The sequence below is a fragment of the Anomaloglossus baeobatrachus genome, chromosome 12 (assembly GCF_048569485.1).
Source record: "Anomaloglossus baeobatrachus isolate aAnoBae1 chromosome 12, aAnoBae1.hap1, whole genome shotgun sequence".
NCBI lineage: Eukaryota > Metazoa > Chordata > Amphibia > Anura > Aromobatidae > Anomaloglossus > Anomaloglossus baeobatrachus.
Window position 1 is genome coordinate 42,149,486 of NC_134364.1, and position 12,185 is coordinate 42,161,670.

At 49.2% G+C, this 12,185-nt stretch overlaps 1 protein-coding gene across 2 annotated transcripts in view; it reads right to left on the reverse strand.

Moving 5' to 3' along the window:
• The window catches only part of UBR1 (ubiquitin protein ligase E3 component n-recognin 1), a 311,682-nt gene that overhangs the window by 145,320 nt on the left and 154,177 nt on the right, over positions 1-12,185 (reverse strand). For both annotated transcript variants that reach the window (XR_012727818.1, XM_075331219.1), the window contains exons 21-22: positions 3,608-3,732; positions 1,942-1,994 (exon numbers count right to left, since the gene is read on the reverse strand). Coding sequence is in view for 1 of the 2 variants with exons in the window: in XM_075331219.1 (XP_075187334.1) it covers positions 1,942-1,994; positions 3,608-3,732 (178 nt within the window). In the remaining variant the exon portion in view is untranslated. The remainder of the gene's footprint in view (positions 1-1,941; positions 1,995-3,607; positions 3,733-12,185) is intronic.

Below are 12,185 nucleotides of genomic sequence, written 5' to 3' on the forward strand. Positions count from 1 at the left end.
GCTGTAGCGGCTGCATAGAAAAACATGTGTTTCTGCACCTTCGATTTACACAGAGAATATGCTGATAACTCCTCCGCACAATCCAGGAGGGTATATACAACGTGCGACCAAACAGTGCAATGTATATAGTAGAAGCATATCTAAAAGTGCACTTCTGCACTAGTGGGGTTAGCACCACAGGTGCTTTCTTTAACGCCTGTTGCAGCGATTGTGTGACTATCAGAATGCCAAGGTCTTCCACACTTGTCTCTGTATCGTACAGAAAACTGACACGAATGGCTGCCGGCGTCCTGTATAGAGAAGGAAGCCGTGGGCGTGCCTGAGAAAGTGCGGGAATCCGGTTTCACAGTGCACACAGTGAGAGGGGTGGAGTATGCAAAACATACTCCAGCTCTCAGCGCTGCTGTGCTATGCAGCGTCACGCCCCTACCCTGACTGTCAGGGCTGTGGGCGGTAACGAAGGGAGACTAGGCCCAGAAGCCGGGGACTCGAGTTAATAAGCGCGGCCGGCATATCAGTGCTGGCCGGCGCGGAAGTCCCCGGCGCACCACAACTCCCAGCGGCGCCTTAAATAAAAACGGCAGCGGCGTTAGCGCGGTAGTCACCCAATACACTAACACACCCAGCAACGCTGTGGTGTGCGATGGCACTAGTGCGGACAGCGCCGCTGTCCCTGGCGCACTAACACACCCAGCAGTGCTGCCGTGTGTCTGCGCGGTCCCCACAGGGACACCGAGTACCTCCATGTAGCAGGGCCATGTCCCTGAAGATACTCCGCTCCATGTCCAGCAGTACCAGGGGCTGTGGATGGAGCACGGCCTCAGTGCCTGGAGACCGATAGAATCCCACTTCACCCAGAGCCCTGTAAAAAGGGATGGGGAAGGAAGCAGCATGTGGGCTCCAGCCTCCGTACCCGCAATGGGTACCTCAACCTTAACAAACACCTCCGACATGAAGTGGGGTGAGAAGGGAGCATGCTGGGGGCCCTTTAGTATGGGCCCTCTTTTCTTCCATCCGACATAGTCAGCAGCTGCTGCTGACTAAACAGTGGAGCTATGCGTGGATGTGTTGCCTCCTTCGCACAAAGCACAAAACTGGTGAGCCAGTGATCCCACTGGGGGTGTATAGCCAGAAGGGGAGGGGCCTTACACTTTTAAGTGTAATACTTTGTGTGGCCTCCAGAGGCAATAGCTATACACCCAATTGTCTGGGTCTCCCAATTAGGAGCGAAAAAGAAAGTGCGTTTTATAATCCAAAAAAATACGGTATTTGTTATTTTTTTCACATTTTATTTTTACCTCTTTTGATCCTGTTTACAGCATAAGTCTCCAATTCTTTACAAAGTTGCAAATTAGTCTTCAACTGTGCATAAAAACAAAAGTCTATGGCCATTGTACGCCACTTGTACAATTGTGCCAAAATGTAGTAAAATTTCAAAAAAAAAAGTCGGAATTGATGAATTCGGCTACATCTGGATAGCGAAAACTGACAAAACCAAATATACCCAAAAACACTCAAATAGTGAATCAAGGCCCTAATGTTTGTTCTGGGTGAAATAATATCAGCAAACTGACTGCTCAGATTTCTAAACAATGCGATTTTAAGAATATTCTAGTTTTAATCCCAGGTATAATGGAATAGTAGTATCCGCCTAATTCCTATTTTACCCTGCATCATGCCCCTATAGATTGGTCACTAAATCTATGTTGATCTCTTTAACCCTCTAGATTCCTCGTTGAGCCTACATATAGGATTTCTAATTGTAGTTTTAACCACAACAAAAAAAAAAAAACAAAAACAAAAAACTCAAAAAAAACCCCAAAAACACAACTAGTTTTAATTAGGGGAACCAAGATCATATTATATGACTTTCCAACCCAGCCCCTTTAATATATGGAATAGAGCAACTCAGCATTTACTAACCACGATCTTAACACTCACTTGAATGTGGCCACTTTATTAATCAGCGTGTCCAAGCAAATATCAGTGTTCTCCTGCAAATATTAAACGTTATTACAAAGCAGATTTTACAAATCCCCAGTAGAACTGCCTGCTGTGCAGACATTGCTGTAACACTCATACCAAATATCAAAAGTTTTTCACTTCTGGAGAAAAATTCCCTCCCCCCTCTTAAATGCATGCAATTTTGGCTAAAAATAATTTTGTAACTGGAACCCATTAACATTCTGTACCATTTTCCTTCTATGACCTCTGTGTTGCACTGAATAAGTTTACAGAGAATCAGTCAGTGAGCTCATTCTGATGCACCAATGGAAGAGGTTCAGAATATTGAGAGATTCTCCACTACGTTAATGATTACCTGTCCTTAGGATACGTCCCCAATGTCTGATCTGCTGGCGCCCGACACCTGGCACCCCCTCCGATCTTTGTACTAGCAGGCAGCTGCAATGCTCTGTTCCAGAGCTGCCCTTTTAACCGCTTGCAGCCAGGTACTGCTGCATAACCACCTCCCATTCGTCAATAGCAGCTGTGTGTGCAGTACCCGCGGCCGCTTTCAGAAGATGAGGGAGCTCCTGAACAGCGCATTTCCCCTCCACTGGTCAACGCTGCTGGCACCTGGAACAGCTAATCAGCGGGAGTGCCGGGTGTGGGACTTTGGCCAGAGTCACACTTGCAAGTCTCACATCGGCATCAGCCGGCATGGCCGCACACTTTCCAGACAGGAGCGTCTCAGCTACATAGAAATACATGCAGCCGACCCGCTGCTGTTAAGGTGAACTCTTACAAAGTTCCACAAGTTGCCTACTGCCCGATTCTATTTAGTTTGGATCAAGTGCATGCTTGAAAAAGGAGATGAGACACAGTCGGATATTCATCTTTCCTCGACAAAATTCGTCCCAGACTGCTTTATTTCAACTGAAGCATGCCCTGATATAACCTTGGAAAGGGGCATGTCCGGATATTTTCATTGGTCAGTGGGTTGAACAATGTTAGCCCATGAGGTGATTGGTGGGCGTCATCGTAGGCGGGTCTATGACGTCATTGGATGGATCCATGGTGATGCTAATGGGTGGGATGTCATCTGGTGGATCCATGCTGATGGTAGGGTCTGTGATGTCATCGGGGGCCATCTTCGTTATATCTGAAAACCTGGCTTATGTATAGAGAATCGATTTCATTGAACACACTTCTCACAGTGCTCGATGTCCAGAGGTTAATTAAGTATTTGATCCAATGGCTCTCTTCAACAAAAGGGACTGTGCGGCCATGCCAAGCGATGAGAGACTCGCCGAGTCACTCGCGAGTGTGACTGCAGCCACAGGTCACCAATGTCTGACCGGCCACATAGGCCATCAATGTAAAATTAGTGGACAACCCATTTAGTTGTCTTTAGAGCTCTTCTCAGCTGATCCTTTGACCCACAGACCAGACTACATCAGAGTTAAAGGTGCTGAGAAACAAAGCCTGTAAAAGCATAATTTTTAAAAGGATTCCCAATAACTTATTTTTTCAGCATGGGGGAGGGAGGGGGTGGGGTGAGGAGGGAGGGGGGTGGGGTGAGGGGTGGGGGGGTGGGGTGAGTTCTCAGTGCAATACTTAAAAATTGGTGGAAAACCTGGGAGCTTTTATGAGGGACTGCACTCACCATCTCTGGCAAGGCTTTGCCAATGGCACTGCGAGGCATGGGGTCAATACAGAGCAGATGGATAATCTCTCTCATCAGGCTTTCCTCTCTGGTGACATTACTGACGCCTGGCACATACCGTTCACCTGCAAGCCAAAAAATAAAAGTCGTAATTACAATTAATAAATGCTAGAATTTAGATTATTTTCCTGGACAAAACAGTTTAAAAAACGGGAGGAGTTTTAATCTTCTATTTTCTAATGCGCAACGTTTCCCAGCCATCCGAAAGTTAATGACACTCTGGCCAGCAGCACCGTCACGTTATCCCAAATAGGAGGTTTGGTGGAGGGCTGTCAGTACGGGAGAAATCGGCATGTCCGGATGGAGTCTACAACAGAAGCTGGAGAGAAAGTGGTCCAGCCGGTGTCCATGTAAACTTGCAGGCAGCAACTATGCATTTTTTGGCCAACACTCCAAAACAATGGCGGTGGCCAGTCCTCTTTGCAATCGGTGGAGAAAAAATAAAATACGAAAAGGACAACAGGAGAATGGAGGCAGAAAGAAAAAGCAAGCCCAATCACAGGACTGGTCTTCTCAATTGCTTCATTAAAAACAGAGGAAACCAGGAATGAGTACCAAAAATACTTTCATCTTGTATACCTGACTATGCAAATTATTGGAATAGCTAAAGCTGACGCACCCCCCCCCCCCCCCACACACACTTTGGCCTACAGATTTCTGAAGGATTAGTTGACAATGGATTCCTTATAGGGGATCCAGTCTGGCTTTCAATACACCAACACCACTGATTGAATAGTAGGTCAGTCACTGCACCCCAAACAAAAAACCCCCCCACAAAAATAAACCCCCCCAAAAAAACACCAAAAAGCGTTTAGTAGTGGCAACCTCCTGCTCTGTGGCCTCCCTTCTAACAGTCTCTCACCCCTACAAACTATTCTAAACCATGCTGCCCGGCTAATCCACCTGCCCTCCCCACCCCACCCCACTTTTCCCCGACCTCTCCTCTCTGCCAGTCCCTTCACTGGCTTCCCATTGCCCAACGACTCCAGTTCAAAACACTAACCATGACCTACAAAGCCATCCACAGCCTGTCTCCTCCCTACATCTGTGACCTAGTCTCCAGGTACTTACCTGCACGTAACCTTCGATCCTCCCAAGATCTCCTTCTCTACTCCCCTCATCTCCTCTTGCCACCATCGCATCCAAGATTTCTCCCGTGCCTCCCCCATACTCTGGAATGCTCTGCCACAACACATCAGACTCTCGCCTACCTTGACAAGCTTCAAAAGGAACCTGAAGACCCACTTCTTCCGAGAAGCCTACAACCTGCCGTAACCCTCAGTCTGATACAGCGCCGCACAATCAGCTCTACCCTCACCTACTGTATCCTTACCTATCCCTTGTAGACTGAGCCCTCACGGGCAGGGACCTCTATCCTCCTGTATCTGTCTGTCTTGTATGGTTTATGATTATTGTACTTGTCCCTATTCTGTACACCCCTTTCACATGTAAAGCGCCATGGAATAAATTATTATTATTAATTATTATTAATTATTTTATAAAATTATCATCATCATCATCATCATCATCATCATCATCATCATCATCATCATCATCATCATCATCATCATCATCATCATCATCATCATCATCATCATCATCATCATCATCATCATCATCATCATCATCATCATCATCATCATCATCATCATCATCATCATCATCATCATCATCATCATCATCATCATCATCATCATCATCATCATCATCATCATCATCATCATCATCATCATCATCATCATCATCATCATCATCATCATCATCATCATCATCATCATCATCATCATCATCATCATATGTTTAGGAGCAAAATTAATACTTCGTGATTAGCAAATACTAAAATATTCAGGTTAGGGATATTTGTACCCAATACCCAGTGCTATTCCAGTATTCATCACAAATAATGAACCTAATGCAAGTCCATGGGGAACCTGAGCATTTTTCTGGGAACTATTAAACAAAAATGCTCAGGTTCGCTATTTGTTATTGATACTGGAATGGTACTAAATATTCGGTAAGAACAATCTGAGCTAAAATATTTTAGTATTTGTTCATCACCAATAATTAAAAGAAATTCTACTTTTTACAAAGTGTTGCAACTTAAAACTCCTGAAATAATTCTCAAAAAAAGAGAATTTTGTTTACTTACCGTAAATTCTTTTTCTTATAGTTCCGTATTGGGAGACCCAGACATTGGGTGTATAGCTTCTGCCTCCGGAGGACACACAAAGTACTACACTAAAAAGTGTAGCTCCTCCCTCTGAGCTTATACACCCCCTGGAGAACCAGATCTAGCCAGTTTAGTGCAAAAGCTGAAGGAGAATAGCCACCCACAAGTAAAAATAGAGCAAGAACCGGAACAACCAGAGTCTCTGTCTACGACAACAGCCGGTGATAACACGCGGAACAAGAAACTGCCAACAGGCAACAGGGAGGGTGCTGGGTCTCCCAATACGGAACTATAAGAAAAAGAATTTACGATAAGTAAACAAAATTCTCTTTCTTTATCGTTCCTATGGGAGACCCAGACATTGGGACGTCTCAAAGCAGTCCATGGGTGGGAATAAACAGAAAAACTGAGAAGTAGGCGGAGCCTAATTTCACAAATGGGCGACAGCCGCCAGAAGGATGCATCTGCCCAAGCTCGCATCTGCCGAAGCATGAGCATGCACTTGGTAGTGCTTTGAAAATGTATGCAGGCTAGTCCAAGTGGCAGCCTGACAGACTTGCTGAGTCGTAGCCTGGTGCCTGAAAGCCCAAGAGGCACCGACAGCTCTGGTCGAGTGTGCCTTGATCCCCGGCGGGAGAGGCACCTGAGAACACTGGTAGGCATCCGAAATGCTTGACCTAATCCAACAGGCTAAGGTCGGCTTAGAAGCAGAGAGGCCCTTACGCCGACCTGTAGTTAGCACAAAAGAAGGGAATTTTGTTTACTTACCGTAAATTCCTTTTCTTCTATCTCCAATTGGGAGACCCAGACAGTGGGTGTATAGCTACTGCCTCTGGAGGCCGCACAAAGAACTACACTTAAAAGTGTAAGGCCCCTCCCCTTCTGGCTATACACCCTCCCGTAGGAGTACAGATTCCTCAGTTTTAGTACCAAAGCAAGAAGGAGGAAAGCCAATAACAGTTTCAAAAACAAATTCAATCCGATAACAAGATCGGAGAACTTAAGAAACAACATGAACAACATGTGTACCCGAAAAACGAAACCCTAAGAACAAATAGGGCGGGTGCTGGGTCTCCCAATTGGAGCTAGAAGAAAAGGAATTTACGGTAAGTAAACAAAATTCCCTTCTTTTTCGCTCCTAATTGGGAGACCCAGACAGTGGGACGTCCAAAAGCAGTCCCTGGGTGGGTAAAAAGATACCACATGAACGGGCTGTCAGACAGCCTCTTCCTACAGGTGGGCCACCGCCGCCTGAAGGACCTGTCTACCTAGGCTGGCATCTGCCGAAGCGTAGGTATGCACTTGATAGTGTTTGGTAAACGTGTGCAGACTCGACCAGGTAGCCGCCTGGCACACTTGCTGAGCCGTAGCCTGATGCCGCAATGCCCAGGACGCACCCACGGCTCTGGTAGAATGGGCCTTCAGTCCAGATGGAATCGGAAGCCCAGCAGAACGGTATGTGTGAAGAATTGGTTCCTTGATCCACCGCGCCAGGGTGGATTTGGAAGCTTGCGATCCCTTATGCTGACCAGCGACTAGGACAAAGAGCGCATCAGAACGGCGTAGAGCCGCCGTGCGAGAAATGTAAATCCTGAGTGCTCTCACCAGGTCCAACAGATGTAAACCCTTTTCAAATTGGTGAACTGGATGCGGACACAAAGATGGCAAAGTGATATCCTGATTGAGATGAAAGGAAGAAACCACCTTGGGAGAAAACTCTGGAATTGGACGCAGTACTACCTTGTCTTGGTGAAACACCAGGAAGGGAGATTTGCAAGATAACGCCGCTAGCTCGGACACTCTTCGAAGAGACGTGACCGCCACAAGAAAAACTACCTTTTGTGAAAGCCGAGAAAGGGGAACCTCTTTCAAAGGCTCGAAAGGCGGCTTCTGGAGAGCAATGAGAACCTTGTTCAGATCCCAGGGTTCCAATGGCCGTCTGTAAGGAGGAACGATATGACAAACTCCTTGGAGAAACGTGCGTACTTTAGAAAGCCGTGCCAAGCGCTTCTGAAAGAATACGGATAGCGCGGAGACTTGACCCTTAAGAGAGCTAAGCGACAAACCTTTTTCCAACCCAGACTGCAGGAAGGAAAGAAAAATTGGCAATGCAAATGGCCAGGGAGAAAACCCTTGAGCCAAGCACCACGCTAAGAATATCTTCCACGTTCTGTGATAGATCTTAGCTGAGGATGGTTTTCTAGCCTGTCTCATTGTGGCAACAACTTCATGAGATAAACCTGAGGCCGCTAGGATCCAGGACTCAATGGCCACACAGTCAGGTTCAGGGCCGCAGAATTCAGATGGAAAAACTGCCCTTGAGACAGCAAATCTGGACGGTCTGGTAGTGTCCACGGTTGGCCTACCGTGAGATGCCACAGATCCGGGTACCACGACCTTCTTGGCCAATCTGGAGCGACGAGTATGGCTCGATGGCAGTCGGACCTGATTTTCCGGAGAACTCTGGGTAACAATGCAAGAGGTGGGAACACATAGGGGAGTCGGAATTGCGACCAATCCTGAACCAAGGCGTCTGCCGCCAGTGCTCGGTGATCGTGAGACCGTGCCATGAAAACTGGGACCTTGTTGTTGTGCCGTGACGCCATCAGATCGACGTCCGGCGTCCCCCAGCGGCAACAGATCTGCTGAAACACGTCCGGGTGAAGGGACCATTCTCCTGCGTCCATGCCCTGGCGACTGAGAAAGTCTGCTTCCCAGTTTTCCACGCCTGGGATGTGAACTGCGGATATGGTGGACGCTCTGCTTTCCACCCACGTCAAAATCCGTTGGACTTCTTGAAAAGCTTGGCGACTGCGTGTTCCCCCTTGGTGGTTGATGTACGCCACCGCCGTGGAATTGTCCGACTGAATCCGAATCTGCTTGCCTTCCAGCCATTGTTGGAAGGCTCGCAGGGCAAGATAGATTGCTCTGATTTCCAGAACATTGATCTGCAGGGTGGACTCTTCCTGAGTCCACATCCCCTGAGCCCTGTGGTGGAGATACACCGCTCCCCACCCTGATAGGCTCGCATCCGTCGTGACCACTGCCCAGGACGGGGGAAGGAACGACTTTCCCTGTGACAATGAGGTGGGGAGAAGCCACCAACGCAGAGAGTCCTTGGCAGTCAGAGAGGGAGACAGTCCTGTCGAGGGACGTCGATTTCCCGTCCCATTGGCGTAGAATGTCCCATTGTAGAGGGCGCAGATGAAACTGCGCGAACGGGACTGCCTCCATTGCTGCTACCATCTTTCCTAGGAAATGCATGAGGCGCCTCAGTGAGTGCGACTGGCTCTGAAGGAGAGATTGCACTCCAGTCCGTAGCGAGCACTGCTTGTCCAGTGGAAGCTTCACTATCGCTGAGAGAGTATGAAACTCCATGCCAAGATAAGTCAGAGATTGGGTCGGGGTTAGATGAGACTTTGGAAAGTTGATAATCCACCCGAAACTCTGGAGAGTGTCTAGTGCCACCTTCAGACTGTGTTGGCATGCCTCTTGAGAGGGTGCCTTTATAAGCAGGTCGTCTAGATACGGGATGACCGAGTGACCCTGCGAGTGCAGAACAGCTACTACTGCTGCCATGACTTTGGTGAAGACCCGGGGGGCTGTTGCCAGACCGAAAGGTAACGCTACGAACTGCAGGTGTTCGTCGTGTATGACGAAGCGTAGGAAACGCTGATGCTCTGGTGCGATCGGCACGTGGAGATACGCATCTTTGATATCTATTGATGCTAGAAAATCTCCTTGAGACATTGAGGCTATGACGGAGCGTAGGGATTCCATCCGGAACCTCCTGACTTTTACGTGTCTGTTGAGCAACTTTAGATCCAGGACGGGCCGATACGATCCGTCCTTTTTTGGGACCACAAACAGATTGGAGTAAAAACCGTGACCTTGTTCCTGAAGAGGGACGGAGGTCACCACTCCTTCCGCCTTTAGAGCGGCCACCGCCTGCAACAGAGCATCGGCTCGGTCTGGTGGTGGAGAAGTTCTGAAGAAACGAGTTGGCGGACGAGAACTGAACTCTATCCTGTACCCGTGAGACAGAATATCCCTCACCCAACGGTCTTTGACGTGTGACAGCCAGATGTCGCCAAAGTGGGAAAGCCTCCCACCGACCGCGGGTGTGGGAATCGGAGACCGCAAGTCAGGAGGACGCCGTCTTGGCAACGGTTCCTCCGGCTGTCCTTTTTGGGCGTGACTGAGACCTCCAAGAATCTGAGCGTCTCTGGTCTTTTTGAGTCTTTTTTGACGAGGCGAATTGGGACCTGCCCGGTCCTCGAAAGGACCGATAACCAGACTGACCCTTCCTCTGTTGGGGTCTGTTTTGTCTGTGTTGCGGTAAGGATGAGTCCTTACCCTTGGAGTGTTTGATGATTTCATCCAAACGCTCTCCAAACAATCGGTCACGAGAAAAAGGCAAATTGGTTAAGCACTTCTTGGAATGAGAATCTGCTTTCCAATGTCTCAACCACAGGGCCCTACGCAAAACAACGGAGTTGGCTGACGCCACTGCCGTGCGGCTTGTAGCGTCAAGAACAGCATTAATCGCGTACGACGCGAATGCCGCCATTTGCGAGGTCAATGGTGCTACCTGCGGGGCAAATGCACGTGTGACGGAGTCAACTCGCGCAAGCCCGGCTGAGATAGCTTGGAGTGCCCATACGGCTGCAAAAGAAGGCGCTAATGACGCTCCAATCGCTTCATAGATGGATTTCAGCCAGAGCTCCATCTGCCTGTCAGTGGCATCTTTAAGTGCCGCTCCATCTTCAACTGCAACCAAGGATCTAGCTGCAAGCCTGGAAATTGGAGGATCCACTTTTGGACACTGGGTCCAACCCTTGACCACCTCAGGGGGAAAAGGATAGCGTGTATCTTTAAGCCGTTTAGGAAAACGCCTTTCAGGATAAGCGTGGGGTTTCTGGATTGCGTCTCTAAAGTCAGCGTGGTCCAGAAAAGTGCTTAAAGTACGCTTAGGGTATCTGAAATGGATTTTCTCGTGCTGCGAAGCTGACTCCTCCACAAGAGGAGCTGGTGGGGAAATATTTAACATCTTATTGATGTTAAATATAAGATCATTAACTATGGCGTCACCATCTGGTGTATCTAGATTGAGAGCGGTCCCAGGATCAGAATCCTGATCAGTTACGTCCGCCTCATCACCCATAGAGTCATCTCGCTGGGATCCTGACCATTGAGATGAATGTGAAGGCCCGTCATAGCGAGCCCGCTTAGGCTGCCCGGGGCCATCGTCCGAGTCAGAGTCTTCACCCTGAGGTGTATATGCCCGTCCCGGAGCTTGGAGCTGAGGGGGACCAGGGGGCAATGATTGCACAGTGTCCGTGGCCTGAAGTACAGGCCTAGCTCGCAATGTGTCAAGAATTTGTGACATAGTGAGAGACATTCTGTCAGCAAAAGCTGCAAACTCAGTTCCTGTCACCTGGACAGCATTCACAGGTGGTACACCCTGGGTCACGTCCAGCAGAGGTCCCGACTGTGCAAGCGCCGCAGGGGCCGAGCACTGCACACAATGGGGGTCCGTGGAGCCTGCCGGTAGAAAAGTCCCACATGCGGTGCAGGAAGCATATAATGTCTGTGCCTTGGCACCCTTGCGTTTTACGGACGACATGCTGCTGGCTCTCTGCAATGTGAGAGAGTCTATAGCCAAAGAGCGACCAGCGCTATGTAATACCAAGTATTTGTAGAAACAAAATACTAAGAATACTACTGGCACAAGAGGGGGTGAGCCCTGAGGGCTGCTTACCGCCCGCTGAATAGCGGGTAAGAGGCTGCAGAATTCCTTGTCTGGGTCTCCCCGGCTCCCCTCTGCAGCTCAGCGTGTCAGCAGGAATGGCTGCCGGCGTCTGTGGAGAGGGGCGGTCCGTGGGAGTTCCCAAACAAAAGTGCGGGAAACAGTGTCCCCTCTGTGCCTATTGTGAGGGCTGGAGTATGTAAAAACGACTCCAGCCCTCAGCGCTGATGCACTGACCAGCGTCCCGCCCCTCTCCTGACTGGCAGGTCTGGGGGCGGGAACGAACGGAACCAGGCCGCAAAAGCCGGGGACTCGAGTTATCAGCGCGGCCGCCGTAAAAGCGCGGCCCGCGCTGAAGTCCCCGGCGCACCACAAGTGCCAGCCGCGCCGCAGTCCCAGCGGCCGGCGCGACCGTTTCCCAAAAGTGTGCCTGCTTCAGCGAAGCTGAATGAGGCCATGGCACAAGCGCCGCAGCGCTGATGTCCCACTACAACACCCAGCATGCTGCGGTGTGAGCGCCAAATGCACGGGGACACAGAGTACCTTGAGGAAGCAGGGCCATGTCCCTGATGTACTCCGCTCCATCCAGCATCTTCTCC